This window comes from Talpa europaea, assembly GCF_964194135.1.
Source record: "Talpa europaea genome assembly, chromosome: 1".
NCBI classification, from domain to species: Eukaryota; Metazoa; Chordata; class Mammalia; order Eulipotyphla; family Talpidae; genus Talpa; species Talpa europaea.
Genome location: NC_140073.1, coordinates 157,620,843 through 157,639,835, shown reverse-complemented (window position 1 = coordinate 157,639,835; position 18,993 = coordinate 157,620,843). Strand labels below are relative to the sequence as shown.

General features: G+C 71.9%; 2 protein-coding genes across 2 annotated transcripts; both read right to left on the bottom strand.

The window, feature by feature from the left end:
* Nucleotides 1-1,077: 1,077 nt before the first annotated feature.
* ERFE (erythroferrone) lies at nucleotides 1,078-10,707 on the bottom strand (the record flags this gene model as incomplete). The annotated part of the gene is given in 10 exon segments (XM_084228177.1): nucleotides 1,078-1,176; nucleotides 1,880-1,958; nucleotides 2,386-2,479; nucleotides 2,550-2,658; nucleotides 2,797-3,008; nucleotides 3,627-3,687; nucleotides 3,689-3,730; nucleotides 4,487-4,606; nucleotides 5,725-5,909; nucleotides 10,608-10,707. Coding segments are annotated over 10 exon segments (1,101 nt in total).
* A 350-nt stretch (nucleotides 10,708-11,057) lies between these two features.
* Nucleotides 11,058-18,063, bottom strand: KLHL30 (kelch like family member 30; the record flags this gene model as incomplete). The annotated part of the gene is made up of 7 exons (XM_084244252.1): nucleotides 11,058-11,309; nucleotides 12,373-12,518; nucleotides 12,937-13,125; nucleotides 13,841-13,996; nucleotides 14,542-14,628; nucleotides 16,137-16,272; nucleotides 17,290-18,063. The coding sequence occupies 7 exons, from the start codon at nucleotides 18,061-18,063 to the stop codon at nucleotides 11,058-11,060; spliced, it is 1,740 nt and encodes a 579-aa protein (XP_084100378.1).
* Nucleotides 18,064-18,993: the final 930 nt, after the last annotated feature.

The window sequence follows — 18,993 nt, the reverse complement described above, 5'->3', positions numbered from 1 at the left end:
AGCCCGCACTTCCCGCCAGGGGGCCAGGCCTACTGAGAATGGGCGCCGGGCCTGGCCAGGGCACGAGGGGCCGCCTGGAGGGAGGTGCTGACCTGCCTGTGGGGCAAGGGCCGCTTCCTGAGGCAGGGGGGCTGCCCCGCGTGTGGCGTGGGGGTCGGGCGAAATCCCTGCTAGAGGGACCACTGCTCTGGGGCAGACCTGTCCCCCGGAGACGTGTGTGCAGGCTGACACCCCAGCTCCCCGGGGCCCCCGCCCTCCCGAGACCAGCTCCTGCTCTGCACCGGCCAAGCTGGGGGCCGCCGTCCCCCAGGAGAAGAGGCGCTGGAGAGCCCAGGGCTGGCGGGGCCGGCGGGCAGGGGTGGGCGTCAGGAGCTGGCCTGTCGTGGGGCGCGCCTGACCATCTGTGCAGATGGGTGGGCAGGGCCGGCTGCCTGTGCGCTGCAGGGATGTTCTAGGTCTTCCATCTGACGGGTGGGCCCTGGGGGGGCGGGAAGGGCCAGTGCCACAGAGAGCACCCCGACCCGGAAGGGGCCCCTGCGGATGAACTTGAGTATCAACACTCGGGAGGCTCCTGGAAGCCGGCCTAGGTTCCCCCGCTGTCCTTGGGCCGGCCTGAGGCATAGCTGGAGGAGGAGCAGGCAGGACGTGGGCGATGGCAGCTCTATCAAGCCCGCCTGGCCTTGAGGCTCAGCCCCCTCGGGGTGCCCCTCCCCCATGCACTGGGCCCTCAGTGGGATGTTCCCCCCGTCCAGTGGGCTGGCGCCCCAGTGGTCAGTCACAGGAACACTAGGCTGGGCCCCAGAGAGCAGAGAGCAGCTGAGGCCGGCCAGGTAAGCAGCCCAGTGGGGCCTGGAGGCCTGACTTGGCAAGGGCCCTACCACCCCCCACTAGGCAGCCTCCCCGACAACATCCAGCAGGTGCCCCCAGAGTTGGCGTCCTGAAGCCGCTTCTGGCTGTGGGGCTGCCCGTGGTGGCCAGGTTGGGCAGCTCCACTGGCTTCTTCCTGCATGTGGCCTGTCCCTCCAGTGCTGCCCGGAGCTCGCTTGCCCGGCAGCGAGACCAAGGCCTGGTGGCCACTCATACGCCCAGGAGGACGGCGCTGAAGTGGGAGCCGCCACGCACGATGAGCGAGGAGCCGCTGGCGTTGTCCAGGAAGATGGAGGCGTACTGGCCGGTCTGCAGGCAGGGAGCCGGGGCGTGGCGGCCTCACCCCCAAAGCCGCACCCCTGTCTCCCAGCCCCCTCCCCCCGGGGATGGCTCCCTACAGCTCCTGAGTGGGGAGACCCCCTGCGCAGGGCCCGGTCGGGGCCCCAGGGTGGAGCAGGCTTCTGGGCCCGGGCCTGAAATGCTCCTTCCCCAGCCCTGCCCCGCCTCCGGCAGATAACCCTGGCCAGTACTCAGGCCTGGCTGGTCAGCGCTCCCTGGGCACCCCAGAATGCAGAATCTTTCTAAAGACCCAGATGGGCAGCGTGACCTTGGCGTCACACAGCAGGTGATGCCAGGCCTCCAGTGACCGCCGCGGAGCCCGGGGGCCAGTTGGCTTGGGAGCCCTGACCGCTGGGCCCAGCCCCTGGCGGGGAGAGCAGGCAGCGGCGGCACCCCAGCATTGCCAGGTGAGTGGGGGGCTGACGCCGGCGCCCAGAGCGGCCGCATGGTCGTGCCACGGAGCGGCGGGGTCCACGCTGCAGGTCAGGGCGCTTCCTAGGAAACCCCACTGTGACCTGAATTTCTCACCACTTGCCCAGTGCCCGCGCGCTGGAGAGGCGGTCACTTAGGGTTTTGTGTAGGAAGCAGTATCCCCCCGTCCCCGGGCGCCCCGCCCGCCCCGGCTGAGTCTGAGGGCCGCCCAGCGCCCTCCCCGCCCAGGCGCCCCACACACCTGCAGGTACAGGACGCCGCTGGCCGCGAGGGTGAAGAGCTCGCCGCTGCTCCCCAGGCCCACGGCCGCCTCCAGAGCACTGCCAAGGGCAGGACAGGCTGCGCCCACTGCAGCAGCTCCCCACCCGCTCCCACGCACCTCGCAGCCCGCGTGGCCCACAGGGTGCGGCCAAGCCTGCGGGCCCAGCGCTGGGGGAGCTGAGCGCAGGCCCTGTCTGCGGGAGGGTCCCGGCCGCGAGGCCCGCGGGCGAGCTCCGAGCCTGTTTCCTGCCGGGCTGGCGCAGGGCAGCCTGAGGGCGCTCCCCGGGCGGGCGCGGACCGGCGGGCGGAGAGCTCCCGAGGCCTCCGAGGGCGCCTGGGGCGGGTCCTCCGGGAAGGGCCGGGCTGGAGCCTGCGGGGCGGGGCGGGGCGCGCCGGGGCCGCTGGGGCCGGGCAGGACCGCGAGGAGGGGCCGCCGGGGCGCCCCAGGCCGGGGCCGGGGCGGGGGCCGGGGCGGGGCGCACTCACGCGTGGCTCCGGCAGCGGGACTGGATGCAGATGAGCAGGCGCAGGCGGTCCCGGGGGCGCGCGGGGCCCCGGCGGCGGGGCGGCTCCCCGAGCTCTGCGCGGGAGGCGGGGCGCGGTCAGGGCCGGCGCGCGTCGGGCCCCCCCAGCCCGGGCGCGGGCCTCACCCACGTGCAGCGAGGCGGCGAGCGCGTAGAAGCCCGCGACGGGCGCCGAGTAGCGGCCGCTGGTCAGGTCCAGGCCCGGGCCGCGGCGGAAGGCGCCCTGGGCGTCGGGCTGGGGGCCGGGGCGGTCACCGGTCACCGGGGCCGAGCGGTCACGGGGCCGCCCCCCGCCCCCCGCCGCCCGCCGCCCGCCGCCCGCCCCCCGCCCCCCGCCCCCCGCCCCCCGCCGCCCGCCGCCCGCCGGCCTCACCGGGTAGCAGGCGCCCAGCTCGTGCAGCGCGCGCCGCTCCACCGACGCGTCCCGGCGCAGGCGGCAGAGGAAGGCGGCCTCGACGCGCCGCGGGCCCGGGGCGGGGGGCGCTGGGGGCGCCGGGGGGGCCAGCAGCGCCGGCCCGCGCCCCGCCTCGAGGGCCTCCCGGGCGGCGGCCGGGCCCGGGGCGCGCTCGCGCTGCCGCACCGCGCCTGGCACAGAGGAGCCGTGGCCGCGCGCCCCGCCCGCCGCCCCCAGCCCGGCCCAGCGCCCCGTCCTGGTGCCCCGCGCGGGTCGCCCGGACTCTCGGGGCCGAAGCCCAAGGCCGAGCCCCGGGACACCCAGTCCTGCGCCAGCGCCCCCGCCCCCCGCCCCCCGCCCCCTCCACACGCTCATGGCAGCCGCGCCGGCCCCCGAGCCAGCCGGTCATTTGGGGAAGATCGGCCGTGGCTACGCTGGGCGCCCGGGGTCATCACACATTAGCTGAGGTCAGCAGCCCAGGGCCGCCGGCCAGCCGTACCCACGCCCTGCTGTGCCACGCCGGAGGAGGCAGGCAACGGGGTGGGGGGCACTATGGGGGTGTTGGTGTAACTGGGGTGAGCCTCATCTCCAGGGTGTCCTCATGGCAGTCAGAGGAGCCTTCGGGGAGCTCCTGACTCCGGCTGGGGCGTGGGTGCTGGTCCTGGAGCTCCTCCTGGACCTCGAGTGGCCAAGTCCACCTTCCCAGTCCACTGCACCCCTCCCAGCCCCAGCCATGGCCCTGGTGGGCTGGGCAGGCCTCCTTGGGCGCTGCGCACTTGGGGGTGTGCCAAGCAGGGGCAGATCCCTACCTTGCAGCAGCAGCTTGAACTCCTTCAGCAGGACCTCCATGGGGATGATGGGGCCCGGGGGGGCCCGGAGGCCCGGGGGGCCCTGGGGGCCCTGGCAGGCCAAGCTGGACAGGAATCCGCACAGTGAGGACACTTCTGCAGGCAGGCCAGTGCCAGCTGCACCCTCTTCGACTCTTGCACTAAGGTGAGAGGGGCTCCCCTTCACCCCCAGGGGGGAGACCAGCCGCCAGGGCCTCAGACTCCTCAGATGGACTCTCCTGGGTCTCCAGGGGCCGGAGGTCAGCCCTTGCGGTGAACTCACCCCAACCTCATGCAGAAGGCCCCGCCTTGACCCACCGCTCCCTCCCAGAGGACACGGTGCTTTCTTTGGGCTCGCGGCAAGAGAGCTGTGGGGACCAGGGCCCTGGCCAGGCCCAAGGCTGCAAGTGGTCACCCCACCGCCTCCACGCCCCACGTTCCCTGCCCACTGGGGAGCAGGTCAGTGGCCCACTCAGGCTGCTGCAGGCCCCTGCAGCCTGGCTCCTGAGTGTACTCCCACGCAGTTATGCAGAGGCAAGACAAAGTGGGGAGCAATGGGCTGCCTGGCACTCTAGGGGTGCAGGACAAGTGGAGAGAACAGCCAGCCCCCAAACTCAGGGCTGCCTGGGCCCCCAGCTTGGCATTTTCTGTGACCTCCGGCCCCCGGCGGAGGGCGAGGGTCTGCGGGAGATGCTCAGGCTATGCAGGGGCGGGGCCTGGCCGGGGCGGGCGCTGAGGCTGGGGCCCAGGGGAGCTTGCAGGTGCAGGCCCTCGCTCAGATCCCCCCAGGCACACAAGAAGGGGGACCCCCCCCCCGCACACACCCCCTGCTCTCTGCTCACCTTGAGCTTCTTGGCCCTGCCTCTGCCCGCCGTCTTGCCATTGGCGCCCTTGTTGCTCTGCCTGACGAAGAGCATCCAGGCGTCCCGGGGGTCGACGCGCGCTCGCTGGGCGCTGGGCTCCTGGAACACAGGCCACGGCGGTCACGGCACATGGCCGGCCTCGGCGCCCCCGGCCCCGGCTCTCACACAGGCGTCCTGGCGCTCGGCGGCGAGCCCTGGGAGCGGCTGCACCTGCCGGGAAGGGCCTGGGCAGAGGAAGTGGGGGCGAGGCCGCGGCTGGGCCACCGGGCCTCTCCAACCCGCTGCAACGGAGCCCCGTGAGCACCCTCCAGGGAGTCACCAGGACCCACAGGGGCTCAGGTTATTGGGGACCCCAGGGCTGCCAGCGGCGTACAGGCCGGCCGGGCACAGAGTTGCCCCAGCTCGGGTCCCTCGTGGGGACTGAGCTGCTCCGCTCAGGGCTCCTAGGAAGCCTGGCCCACGCAAGGGCACTGCCAGTTCCAGAAATACCCACTCCCCTGCCCGCTCCCCATGCTGCCCCCACCGAGGGCAGTCCCGGGGCACCGTGCGGGCAGAGGCCTCTGGCCCACTGGGCTTGGATTTCTGGGCTCCGGGCCAGGCTGCCAGCGGGAAAGGAAATGGGCCCAGAGGCTTGGCTGAGGCTGTGGGCGCCGGGGGGCTGCGGGAAGCCTGGAGCTCAGCTCAGCGGGGGCGTCCTGCCCTCCTGGGGGCCCCCAGACACCCGCGGGCCTGGGGCCTCCCCCGCCGTGCGCTGTGGGGCGAGGGGGGTCCCCTCTGGCAAGAAACTGGGATCGACGGGAGACAGGCCTGCAGTCCCGGGCCCTGTCCGGGCACCCCCACATCTCCCTGGGCAACGGGCCCTGCTCCCCACTGCCGGGGCCCTGCTCCCCCCTCCCGGCCTCGGCTGCGGGCCGGGGAGAGGCGCTCAGGCCCAGCTGGCCGCGCCCCGCGGGACAGGAGCCCCCGCCGGCTGGGAGGGCGGCTCGGCGCAGCCCGGGGCAGGCGCGGGTGGGGGCCCGGGGACCCGAGCAGGGCGCGCGGCGCCTCCCGCCGGCCCCTCACCCCGCGGAGCGACCCCGCGCCCGGGTCCCGTCAGGGCGCCCCGGCCCCAGCGCCCGCCGGCGGAGGCGCCTCGGTCTCTCCAGGGGCGCTGCGGGGCCGGGGGCGGCCGGGCCGCGTCTCCCCGCCCGGCCCTCCCGTCGGGCGGCGCCTCTCACCGGCGGGCGGGCGGCGGGGCCCGCGGGCAGCGCGTTCCCGGGCGGCGCGCGGGGCTCGGGGGCGGCCGGGCGGGCGGCGGCGGCCAGCAGCCCCGCGCAGGCGACCAGCAGGCGGGCGCGGGCCATGGGGCGGCGGGCGGGCGGCGGGCGGCCCTTATGGGCGCAGAACCCCCGCCCCGCGCCCCCTGCCGGCGCGCCCCGCCGCTTGGGGGGGGAGGGGCGCGCCCTGCCGCGGGCGGGGGGCGGGGGGGGGCGGGGGGGGACGGCCGCGGCAGGGGTGCGAGGGGAGGAGGCGCACGGCCAGGGCGCGGGGAGGGGCCGCGCGGGAGCGCCCCGTCCAGCCCCGTCCAGCGCCCCGTCCAGCTCCCCGTCCAGCGCCCCGTCCAGCGCCCCGTCCAGCCCCGTCCAGCCCCGTCCAGCCCCGTCCAGCGCCCCGTCCAGCCCCGTCCAGCTCCCCGTCCAGCGCCCCGTCCAGCTCCCCGTCCAGCGCCCCGTCCAGCTCCCCGTCCAGCGCCCCGTCCAGCCCCGTCCAGCGCCCCGTCCAGCTCCCGGCCCGCCCCGGGCGCCCGCAGCCTCCCTCCTGGCCACACCCGGAGGCGCATCCCGCCCCTTCCCCTGGTCCCTGCCCTGCCCGGCTCTGCCGGCCCCAGGCCCCTCCCCGGGAGCTCCAGGCTCCCCACACGGGCCCAGCCAGTCGGAGCGGAGCCCCCTCCCTCCCCAGGCAGAGCCCGCTGGGAGGTGGGGGTGACAGGGTGTCTGGGGTGCACTGAGCAGGCCCTTCCCCACCCCCGGGCACCTGCAGGCCAGGGCCGGGAGTGCCCCCCACTGAGAAGGTGCCACTGCCCTGCACAGACGGGACCCTCAGGAGGCCACACCTGCCCACCGCCAGGGTCCAGTCCGCCTCTGCCCACCGGGTCGGTGCAGGCGCCGGGCTGGACAGTGTGAGGGGAGCCGAAGGCCCGGCCCCTGGCCCCTCGCGGAAGTGCCAGCTCTCCTCCGGGTGCGGCCCCCTCCGGCTGGAAGCAGTGGCCCCAGGGGGGCACTTGTGCTTGTCTTTGGGGGGTGAAAAGACTCCTGGAATGCGCTTCCCCAGGGCCCCCGTGCTGAGAGGGGGGCAGCCCTGGTCCTCTCTCTCAGAGGGGCACCACCACCCAAAGGGGGTTCCAGGTCGGGGAGGCACCACCTCCCCCAGCAGGGGCAGTGCACAGGGCCACCCTCCTGGGAGCTCACTGGCACCCCCTGGTCCCCGGGACCACGCAGGCCCCTCCCGGCAGGGACTGTGGGGAGCTGTGCCCGCACCCACTGAGCCCGGGGCACCTGCTTTTCCTCCAGGAGGCCCAGGGGGGTGCTTATGTCTTCGGGGGAAGTGTTTAAAGACAGATCAGTTGCCTGCAGGGGCAGCGTGTCCACAGCTCACTCGGGGGGTCTTTCCATGGTGAACAGAGCTGGTGCAGAGGAGGGGTCCGGTGGGGAGAGGCCCCCTGAGCGGCAGGCTCTCCCAGCCCCCCGGGGAGCCTGGCGTGAGCGCTGGCCCGCCCGCCTGCCAGCACACCCTCGTGGCCCACCTCCCGCCTGCAGGAGAGGCGGCGCTGGGGAGCCTGCGGGGGGCTCTGGGCTCTCTGCCCTGGTCCCCTGAGCACTGCCGGGAGCCGGGCTCGGGACGGCCCCGTGAGGGTGGGCTCAGGGCTGTCTTCGGCGACCCTTGACCTGTGCGATGCTCCCACCACTGCTTTCTGCGGGAAGGCGAGCGGCCGGCCGCCCTGAGCCTCCCACCTGCGCCTCTGTGGTGGCGCCTCGGGCCGGCACAGCACACAGGTGCCCCCGCGGCTCCTGCGCAGGCTGCGTCCGCGGCCAGAGCTGTGGCGGCCGAGACACTCGGCCCGGCTGGGGCACAGCCAGGCCCTCCCGCCGCCCAAGGTTGCTCCCCGACCCTGGGTTTTCCCATGTGTGGGACCCTGTGTGGGTGTGGCTGAGGGAAGCCTGGGACACACGTTCACCGGCCACTCTGGAAGGCGGGGGCTTGTCCCCGGATCCCCCCTTGGGTAGGTGGCCAGCCCCTCCCCACTCCCGGAGCCTCGAGGACTCCCCTTGGGCTGTAGGGGACCGGTGGGCCTGGTTGCCTCCCGGCTCCCTGAGGGTGAGGGGCCTGGCCGAGGTTGTGAGCACTGTGCCATGCACGTGCAGGGCTGGAGCCCTGGACAGTCCAGCAGGTCAGGCCCTTGCCTCGCCATCTGGGTGGAGGCCAGATGAGGCTTTGTAGGAGGTACGTCCAGGGCCCGGGCCTCAGCCCTCCGAGCCTGCTTGCTGGCTGGTCCCGGGGGCAGCAGCGGGCAGCCCGTGTCCACGCCTGGAGCCCCGCCCCCAGGTGTGAGCAGACTCGGCCAAGGCCAGGGGCAGGTGGCCGTGGTGCTCACGCCCAGCAGGAGGCCAGGCTGCGGGGCCCCAGGACGGGTGGCGCCTGGACTCTGCGCTCTGGGGCATGAGCTTCGGGCCTGACCTGCACCCCGGCAGGGGACCTCGGGCTCGGTCACCTTTGGGCACGTGCGTGGACGGAGGGACCCGACTCAGGGACTTGATCCTTGGGGTGTGGGCATGACATCACCCCCCCTCACCGTGGGTCCTGCCTGCCTGGAGCCCGTGTCGAGGACGGGGCTGTTGCCATGTGAAAGCCGTTATTTTCCCAAACAGCCGACAGCCTGGTGAGGTCATGGGCCGGCCCCGGCACCCGGATCAAATCGTTCCTGGTGCTGCCGAGCGTCCTGGAGCTCTGCCGGGGATGACCTAAGCCTGGCCCTGGCAGGAGGGTACGGACTGGGCTGAGCCGGCAGGTGGGGCTCCCTGCCTGTTTCTGGCTCATATTTCAAAAACATCCTCCACTCAGAAAAGGGGGGCTGAGCGGAGCAACACCCAGGTGAGGGTCCCCCCCGAACAGGCTGAGAGCGCCGGAGCCCCTCCCCGCAGCGCCCGCCCGGGGACTCAGGAGTGGGGTGGCGGCCGACCTCACGCCCCAGGGTGGAGGGACGATTTGGGGTCCCAGCAGGGCCCCCCCACATGCTCAAGGGGCCGCCCCACGTGCCTCCAGCCTGGCTGACATCCGATTCCCGATCCTCGGTCTTGGCCCAAACAGCCGGGCCCTGGCTGCCCCGCCGCCTGATGGCTCAAGCTGTTCCCACCCCTCCCTCCAGAGGAGGGGCCTTCCCGGTGAGGTCATGGGAACGAACGCTCCCGGACCCGAAAACAACGGGAGCCCGAGGTCAGCTTGTGTAGCCTCCGCAGCGTGGCCTCCTCTGGCCAGGCCCGCCGGGCTCACGACGTCAACTCATGGCCCGATCCCGGGACCGTGGCCCAGATGAGGACACTGAGGCCGGCGCCTCGGGACGGCCGGGCCACGGAGCACCTGACACGGCCAGGTGCAGCCTCCACGGCTCGGGGTACCCCCAAACTCACTTCAACCCCGCGAACACTAGCTGAGCCCCTGGTGCAGGCCGGGGCAGGGTGGGGGGCCAGGGTTAGGCTGTGACTCTGCGGGTATGACCCGGACGAGGTTCCCCTTTCTATTTGCGCTTCTCAGCAGCCGCCCCCGTTCCTTCCTGCTGGTTGTCTCGTGGTCTCGATGGCGCCGTGGCAGGCAAGAGCCCAGGGCCGCCGGTGGGTGGGTCAGGGAGAGGCCCGTGGCTCCTTGCCGCCCTGCTGTCCCGGCGTCTCAGCGCCCCCCAGGCCTGCGGGGGAGGCAGTGCACCTGGCCGAGACCAGCGCCTGGCGGGTGGGGGGACCTTGAGGGGCTCCCTGGTTCTAACCTCCTTTTTTAGGGGACCAGCCCCAAGCTGTCTCACAAGCCAGGGTTTCCTCAGGGGCTTTGACAGGGAGGAGCACAGACGTCCTGGTGTGAACTCGGGACACTCCCGAGCGCTTGGCCCCATGCCCACCCGGTGCCCGCCCGCCCTCCGGCCCCTGGGCTGGCGCTGGGGGCATCCATGGGCTCTTTCCTTGATGCTGCTGGGTTGGCCAGTGGGAGGCGCTCTCCGGAGGCTGGGGGCATCTGCTCCGGCGCGTTGTCCCTGGTGGCCCGGGGACGTGGCACTGCCCCTGTGGAAAGTCTGTAGTCTCTCCCGTGGCCTATTTTCGGGGTGTCTCTTTCCTCCGATAATGGAGAGAACGGTGCCTACAGGCACCGTTATCTCTGCACGGGCAGCTGGGCTGAGGCGGGGAGGGGCTGTTGGCGTCCACGTTTGGGGAACAGACCCCGGAGTGGATTGCTCCCCCCGCCCGGGAACCGCCCCCTCGTGGCCATGAGGGTCAGCAGAAGGCAGGCCTTATGCCGGCACATGGCCTCCACCGCCCGCCTGTGAGCTAGTTAGAGCATCTGACACGGAGGCCGTAGGTTGAATCAGCACTTGGCCGAGTGCCTTTAAGAAATGTCTAGAAACATCTCACGTTGTTATACAGAAAGAGCCAAGGATCCGGACTCCTCCACCTGGTTCCCCCCTCTGCCCGCTCAGGGGTCTGTAGGAGCGTCCGGGCAGTACCGGGCAGGAGCTGGCTCCCCAGGCCCACCCTGCGTCCCGGCTCCTGGTGAAAGTGTGGCCAAGGCAGGGTCGCCCCTTCCAGAGGCCTTCGCTGCCCCCAGGGTCACAGCACGGGCCGCGTGCAGGAGCGAGGCAGGGGCACTGAGCTGGCACCGGGGGCTTGCCCTGAGCCCCCCACCCTGAAGCTCCCCATGTGCTGGCAGGATGGTCCTTCGGGCGTCCCCTTGCCCCAAAGCGTCAGGAGACAAGCTGCAGGGACACCCGAGAGCCAGCCAGACATGCTGCAGGAGGCCCGTCTCGAGGTCCTTCTGCCGGGCCTGTCACTCTGGGGGTGCTTGGAAGCAAACTGCCCCCCACCGCTTCCAGGGCCCGTGTGGGTGCTGCCAGGGGGTGACAAGGAGGTGGGAGAGGTGAGCGAGGCCTCCTCTTCTGGCCTGGGAGTAGAGGCCGTGGCCATGGCCGCACAGCTCGGTCAGGCAGGCCACCGGGCCGTCCGCTCAGTGTGCCCCCGTCGGCCCCCAGCTCCCCCAGCTCAGAGCCCCAGCCCTCCGCCGCCCGCGCCGGTGCTTGGGGCCGAGGCAGGAAGGCGGTGTCTCCTGCGTGCTCCCTCCCCGGAGGCTGCCGCGGGGGCAGGAGTGCGCCGGGGTCCCAGCCCTTTGTACCCCTCGGCTCAGAGTTTGGTGAGAAGCTGTGACGGCGCGTCCTGGGGTGTCCCTGCTGCAGGGCCCGTCGTGCCCCGGGGGCCAGCGGCGCTGAGTGGACTGGCAAGAATAAAAGGGGGCCATCATCCGGGTTGGACGCCCTTGCTCAGTGCTCCTGCGCGGGCCCGAAGGGCTGGGTCCACTTGGACACGTCCAGGAAGATGGTGGAGGCCCCGTGGTAGAGCCAGAGGCGGGGCAGGGGGCCGTGGCGCACCCAGGCGTTGCGGCTGCGGTCATAGGCCTCCATCTCCACGCGGTAGTCGCCCTCCATGCCCTGCCAGCGGCCCCCTGTCACGAACAGCGCACCGCCCAGGGGCACCAGCGCCCCGTTCTCATGCAGGCTGTGCAGGGGCTGCACCTGCGGGCGAGGTCCAATGAGGGCCGAGTGGCTGAGGCCTGCCCGCACCCTCCAGGGTCCCTCAGGCACCCCCTCTTGTGGGGTGTCCCTGCGGCCCCCTCTCCAGCTGCCCCTTGTGTCCAGGCCCCTCTTGCTTTCCGAGGCCCAGATGTGCCCCGATCTGACGCTGGGAGTCACGATGGGTGGGCGAGGCTGGCTGGGCCTCCGCTCATGGGGCTGTCTTGGAGGGGCAGATGTGACCCCAGCCCTGATGCATGCACACGAGGGGCCGCTTGTCCCATGAGCCCCTCACCCTTCCCCGCACCCCTCTCCTGGGCCCACTGCCTGGGAGCCCGCCAGGGGGCCACAGAGTTAGGGTAGGAGCTTCCCAGGGGCCAGAGGGGGCGTGTGTGTCTGGAAGAGCCTGTGACCGGCAGGTGAGGTGGTGGCAGGCGCCCGCCCGCAGGCCTGGAGGGGCCCAGAGGATTCTCATTGGCTGGGACCCCCACAAGCTGGGGGACCCCACTCATAACCATGGCCTGAGCTTGGGAGAACCCCAGCCGAAAGCCCCCAAAGCAAGCTGGCTTGGCAGGGTGCAGCCTGCACCTGTTTGCGGCTGTCCCGGGCCTCCGGTCAGCTGAGTGCTGACGCAGGGGACAGCTGTGGCGGCGGGTGGCCCAGGCCCTGCCCCCCAAGCTGGCGGGTGGGGCCTCGCGGGGGCTGCGGTACCAGCACCCGCCCCCAGGGACCCAGCGTCTCGGGCAGGTGGGCGTCCGGTGAGGAAGGGAGTGGCTGGCGGGTGCTGCCAGGAAACGGGGCACCCAGGGACCCTGGTCCCGCTTGACCACTCCTGGGGACGGGAGACTCACTCCCTTTGGGCCTGGCTGGCCAGGGGGGAAGTGCCGGCGTCGCGCTCACGCTGTCCCTGATGCACCCTGGCCGCGCGGGGGCCCGGCACCCCGGTGTCCAGCAGCCGCTTGTCCGTCCCCGAGGGGCCTGCCCGGCTGAGCACCGCCCTCCCTCCCTGCCCCCCACCAGCGCCCCGCAGCGGCCCAGGCTGCCCCGCAGAGCCGGGTGGGCTCACCTTCTGCCACAGGTTGGCGGCCGGGTCGTACATGTAGACCTTCTTGGTGTTGTCGCCCACCAGGTACAGGGCGCCCTGCAGCGCGGCGCAGCGCGGGGACGACAGGTACTTGGGGAGGAAGGGCGAGGCGATCACGCTCCAGGCATCTGCGGGGCACGCGGCACTCACTGGTGGCTGCGCCTCGGAGGGGCGTGCCGTGGGGGGCCCTCCCCGGGGAGCTCCTCATGCCCCCGCCCGCCCTCCTCCCCGCCGGGCCGGCTCCTGCAGGTGTGGCCCGTGGCCGCCCCCCCCCCAGCCCCCGTCTGGGCTGGGACAGGGCTGTGCCTCCCTGCCCTCCGCTCCGCCTGGCCGGGACGCCCCCCTGGCTCTCCCTTGGGGAGGACTGTAGCCCAGCAGAGGGGCCTGGGGTCACCTGTCCCCTGGTTCCCTCCAAGCCCCGGCCCTGTTGGCACTTGAGCACAGCAGGCAGGAACCTGCGACCTCTGACCCCCACTCCTGCTCCCCGGGCCCCCCGCTTGTGCTGGGCAGGAAGCACCGCAGGGCCTCGCCTGTGCCGGGCCTCACCTGTGCCGGGGTGGTAGCACTGCAGGGCCAGCGCGTTGTACTTGCAGGCGCTGGAGCCCACGAGGTAGAGCCTGCCGCTGCAGCCGGCGGCCGAGAAGTTGCTGACGTACTTGAGGGCCGGGCTGGCCGGCGTCCAGGCGTCCGTGTAGGGGTCGTAGCGCTCCACCTCCACCACGTCCAGGGTGGTGCCTGCGGGCGGCAGGGCGGGGGTCGGGGTGGCCGGGAGGGCCAGAGCACCCAGGGGGCAGGTGAGTCACCTGAGGCATGAACTGGGATGGGCCCCTGGAAAGGACCTGGTGGGACCCCCAGCGGGGGCTGGGCCTGGGGAGGGTCAGCCCAGCCCAGGGGTTGTGCAGGCACGTGCCACCCCAGCAGTCAGAGGCGCCGGCGGTGTGGGCCTGCCCCGGGGCAGACACGCTGGGTCCAGGCAGTCGGGGCTGGTCCTTGGGACGCCCCCGCCGCAGGCATGTCCGCCCTCCAGCCATCAGCACCCGGCCACTCCTGGGGAGCCCTGCGGGGGCCGGGGGGCCCAACCTGGGCTGGGTAGGCTCGCAGGGGCCCGCGGGGGTCATCTCACCCAGGGGTCTCGACCCTGGCAGAGGGTGGGCCCCAGGGTCTGGGCAGGTGGGCCCAGCGCCTCCAAGGCCCCTGCCGGGTCCTGTTTGCTCCGGAGCCTGGGAACAGCCTGGCGTCCCCCAGAACGGCCGGGCGGGCGGCCCAGGGCAAGCATCCGGCGTGTAGCCCGCGGGGCACCCTGGTCTGGGGCTCGTTCACCCCAGACGTGCCCTCTCGAGGGCCGGAGTGGGCGGCCGCCCCTCGAGGTCCCGGCCGGCCGGCGGCTCTCTGGTCCGGGTGAGGACTGGGGCTCCCGGGCCACTAGCCGGGAGAGCCGGGGGGTCCTCACCGCCGACGGCGTAGATCTCCCCGTTGAGCGCCGCGCTGGCGTGGTTGGTGCGCGCCTTGAGCATGGGGGCCACGGGCCTCCAGGCCGCCTCCTTCAGCGGGAAGCACCAGGCTTGGGTGGTCGACCAGGTGTCCGTCTTGGAGCCCCGAGAGCCTCCTGCCGGGAGGGTGTGTCTGCTTGGCGCCCCCAGCCTGGGTGTCCGGGCCAGAGGGGTCCGGGCACCCGGGGCCCCGCGTCCTCTCCCCCAGGACCCCGGGTCCCCCCACCCCTGCCCCGCGTCCTCCTCCCGGGGCCCCATGTCCTCCCCAGGCCCTGCTCCCTCCCTGTCTGGTCCCCCCTCCCTGTGCCGGTCACCGTTGCCAGAGGTGGGGGCACCGTGTGAAGTGGGGCATCCCTCATGTGCCACCATCGAGGGCGACAGGGCCGGTGGCTTTAAACCCCCACCAGTGGGTGTTTGTGCCAATTCATACAAGGACCCCAACTTCTAAGCCATAAAAGCACCACGTAACCCCACGACACAGCTGCCCTGGGGAGACCCAGGCTGGGGAGCCGGGCAGGGCGGGCCGGGTGTCCACGGAGCGGGGACTCGGGTGGCTCTACGCGGGCGTGCCGGGACGGGCATGCCCTCGTCACCACATCAGTGCTCTGGAAGTCTCGGCCACGCTGCCGGGGCTCTGCGAGGGCACGCCCCGGCTGCCCACCTGTGACGTAGACGACGTTGTTCAGGGCCGCCAGGGAGAAGCCCCACTTGTGGTAGTCGGGGAAGTCGGGGAGCGCCATCCACTTCTCTGGGGAGAGAGCAGGGTGAGGGCCCCTGCAGCCCATGGCCACAGAGATGTCCCCTCACTGGCAGGAGGGTGAAGGGGCAACTGCTGGGCAGGGTGTCGGGGCCCTGGAGCACCCCCACAGCTATCAGGCCAAGCTCTGGGGCCACCTCCCCCCAGGCTCCAGAGGCCAGCCTCACCGTGAGCGGCCACTGACCCACTGACCCTGAGTGTCTGTTTGGTCAGGTCCCACCAGGCAGGTGTGACCTGGGCAGGGGCTGGACAGGGGCCTGGTCTGCTGTCAGTGGCGGGCACACGGGCATCACTGGCTCAGTCCTCAGTCATCCACGGCCCCCTGGTCCAGGCACCCGGGCCACGCGCCACGAGGGGGGAGCGGGCCGGCATGGCCCCCGCAGGCGGCATGTTCAGAGCACGCCCTATGTGCCAGCTGCATGCCTCGCACTGACTCCAGCCTCGGCTTCCCGTCTGTAGAGTCGGGGCAGCGTGGGGTGATAAGGACGCACGGGCACGCAGCTGCTCAGCCACGAGGCCACGGGCTCACTGTCGCTATTTCGAGGTTAGTGAGCCCAGGGAGGACCTGTCATCATGGAGGCCGGGAGGTAAACTGAGGCAAGAATAGGGAAGCTCCTGGAAGGATCACCAGGAGACCACCAGCGTGGGGATGTTCATGTACCCCCATGTTTGGGTTCGTGGAGTTGTGGGGAGCCCCAGCCTTGGGCGTGCCAGGAGCTTGAGGGCAGGCAGGTTCCGGGCCTGCTGGCCGCCTGCCGCGCCAGGGACGGCTTGTCCCCCTGACTCATGTCTGTGTCACCCAGGGGGGTTGCCCACCAGCCACTCGCTGCCAGCTTCCCCGCCACCCTCCCCGCGGGTCCGAGAGACAGCTGCTCCGGGCGGAGCTCCGCTCATCTGACGTCAGCCTCCAAATCCCCCCTCGTCACCCCTGACCCAGGACAGGCAGCCCCGACCTCCTCGGGCCTCCAGCACTGACGCACGGTGGGCGCGACCTGGCAGGCCCGGGGCCCGGCCAGCCTGAGCTGCTTCCCAAAGGCTCCGGGGCAGGCAGCCCACAAAGCCCGCGCAGGGCCCTCCTCCCTGACGGGGGCAGGACGCAGCAGGAGACCGTGTCCCAGCAGCGACCAGCTGGCCCTGCACGGCTGTGAGGAGCCCCCCGGGCTGGCCCAGGGCCTGAGCGCTCACCCAGCTGCCGCACCCCAGCCTCTGCTCTCGGGGGCCACGCAAGGGCGGGGCTCTCCACGAGGAAGCAGCCCCGGCCCACAGGGGCCAACAGCCAACCCCGCAAAGGCTCGGGCAGCGGGGCCCTGGAAATCGGGTACTGTGGCTTTGGGGCTGCAATGCTCCCCACCATCAGCCTCCCCTCCCCCATGTGACCCCCAGTTCCCTGTACCCCTGGCGACCCAGCACACGGCGCGGGGGGCTCGGGTGGGCCCTGTTCCCTGCCACCCCCACTGGGTGGGCACTGGCGGCCCCGTGGGGCAGGCCCAGGTACTCACTGGCCTGGGCGTGGTAGAAGGCGAAGTTGCTGGGCAGGGGGGCGGGCGCCTCCGTGCCCTCCTCATCCTCCTCCAGCGCCCGCCCGCCCACCACCACCAGGACCTCCTCCAGCTTCCGCGGCAGGGCCGGCAGGGCCTGTGGGCAGAGGCCGGGCTCAGAGCAGGGGCTGGTGTCCAGCCGGGTGTGGGCAGCCTCGGGTGGTCTGAGGCAGGTGGGGGCTGGATGTTTGGGGCCAGCTTGGGTTCATGAGAGTGCCATGTGCTGGAGTGCCCGTGTGCACATGTGTGTCCCTGTGTGTGCCCGTGTGTAGCTGGGCACACACACCCACCATGGTCGCCGTGGGACCACTGACGGCGGCAAAGCTCAGAAAGGGGAGGTGGGACAGCAGGCCACTGTGCACCCCAAGTGTGAGAGCTGGTCCCCTCTCAGCTGCCACCACACACCTTTCAGAGACAGTCCTGCACCCACCTTCCTGGAATGGCCCCCTGGTGGTCTCCCCAATTCCGCATAAGCTTCCCCCAGCCCCTTGCACACTGCTCTTCCCTGGGCCAGCAGGGAGCGCCCCAACTAGGCTGGCCCCGCTGCGGGGGAAGGGCTGGGTGGGTCCCCTGTGGTCAGTAAGTAGAGCTCGGCCTGCCCCGGCCCCAGCAGCTGGCAGGGCCCAGCAGAGCCCACGGGTGCTGGGTCAGCAGTTTGCCGCCACACACCACCCGCCCGAGCCAGGCCAGTGCCCCCCGGGCTGGCTCCAGGCGTCCTCGGGAGCAAGGCCAAGCGGGCGTCGGGCCGCAGACAGGCTCCCGTTCCAGCCACGGCCGCTGTCACTCCATCAGTCCCCGGCCACTGCTGTCCAAGCGCCTGTCCCTGCCCCCCCGCAGCCACCCAGTGCCCTGCGTGGTGCCCGGCCCAGGCTGGCCTTTCTCACGTGGGCTCAGGTCGCTCTCAGGCTGGTGCCTCTGAGCTGTGGGCTCCTGTGGGGCTGGGGGGGTGTCGGGACCTGCAGGCTTGGGTCCTCTTTGCCCTCGCCAGGGAGGGCGGCACCGCGGGGTGCACAGCGGGGCCCTTGCACATCCCTCACGCAGAACAGGTGAACCCGCAGGTGGGGCACCACGGCCTGTGCCCGTTCAGGGTGCCCCGCTCCCTGCCCTTGCTCACCCCGTCACGGCCCTGGGACAGGGCCTCCCGACACGCCTCTGACTCTCGTATCAGCGGCTCCGTGGCCAGTAGCTGCTGCACACAGGGCTGGGGCACGGCGTCCAGGCGCACGAGGCTGAGCAGCTCAGGCAGGTGGGTGGCCCGGGCTGGGGGGTCGTGGCGCACCCAGCGCAGCAGCGCCTCCAAACGGCTCTGCTCCGGCCGCGCCTGCAGCAGGTCGCTGGCCAAGCAGGTGGCCAGCCGGTCCTGGGACAGCTGCAGGAACTCGTCCTCACGTGCCACAGCCTCGAAGTTCTCCCGCAGGAAGGCCCAGGCCTTGGCCGCCACGCCCAGCAGCCCCTGCTGCTCCCCGAACTCACAGATGCCCAGGCAGTTGGAGGCGTCCAGCTGCTGCTGCAGGTAGCGGCCGCACACCTGCTGCACGGCCGGGAAGTTCAGGCGCGCGGCCGTGCGGGTCAGCGCCTCCACGTTGCCCTGCGTGACCGTCAGCCGGCCCGTGTACACAAAGTCCACCAGCTGCGCCACCACACCGGGCTCCACGCCCTGCAGCTCCACGCGTGCAGCGACACTCTCGGCGAAGTCGCCGGCGAACATGGCCCGGAAGTAGGGGCTGCTCAGCGCCAGGAGGCTGCGGTGGCAGGGCAGCTCCCGGCCGCCCACCAGCAGGGTGACGTCGGTCAGCTTGGGCTGCGTGCGCAACCGCTGCAGCCCGTCCAGCATGTCCTGCGCGTGCGACGGCAGGTGGAAGTCCAGGTCCTCCACGTTGCGCACCATGGCCGTTGTGCCGCCGCCTCCGTGCCCGCTGCTCTGGGGAGGACAGTCACCCACGGGCTCCTGAGAGAGACGAGAGCAGGGGCAGCAGGGGCTTCCCATCAGCCCAAGGTGCTCCGGGGCCGCGGTCAGGGCTGGGAGAAGCCATCCTGCCCCCCTCAGCAACTCTGGACAACACAGAACAGACCCCAGAACAGGGGTCCCTGTGGCTTCCTCTGCCCCCACGACAGCATCGCCAGGGAGGGTCCCAGAGCCGCTCCTGCCCTCTGCCCCTCACTGTCCTGGGTTACAGCGACCTTGGGGAAGCCGTGCCCCTCTCTGGTGCCCCTTTCCTCATCTGCCGACAGAGAGGCAGGCGCGAAAGGGACTGTGCAACCTTGGCCCAGGCAGCAGCTGCCCGCCTCTGTGCTCCCTCTGTGCAGCTGATGCTCGCTCTGTGCAGCCAGTGCTCCCTCTGTGAAGCTCAGTGCTCCCTCTGTGCGGCCGCCTCGCCCCCAGACAGCACCTGCCTCAGCCCTGTGCTGGGAGGTGGGTGCTGTAATGTCCCTTTTACAGGTGGGACACTGAGGCTCAAAAGACCTCTGTCATGCGTCCAAGGTCACAGCGAGGACATGGGGAGTCGTGCTGCGAGCCCTGTGTGACGCCCCTGGTGTAATTCTGCGTTCCAAGCCCCTCCTTTGGGTTCGGCCAACCTGCTTGGGTCTGGGCTGCACGCACCCTGACCTGTGCTAAACGCCCCCGAGAGAGCCAGCTCTGCCAGGGGATCACTGCTATTGCCAGAGCAAAAGGCCACACCCCAGAAAATGACACCAAGGGGTGCTCACAGGGCCCTCAGCGGGACGGGAAGGAGCCAGCGTGCCCGTGGGGGCAAAATCCTGGGAAAACAGCGCCTGGAGGTGACAAGGCCCCATAATGCGGGTGCCAGGGTAGGGA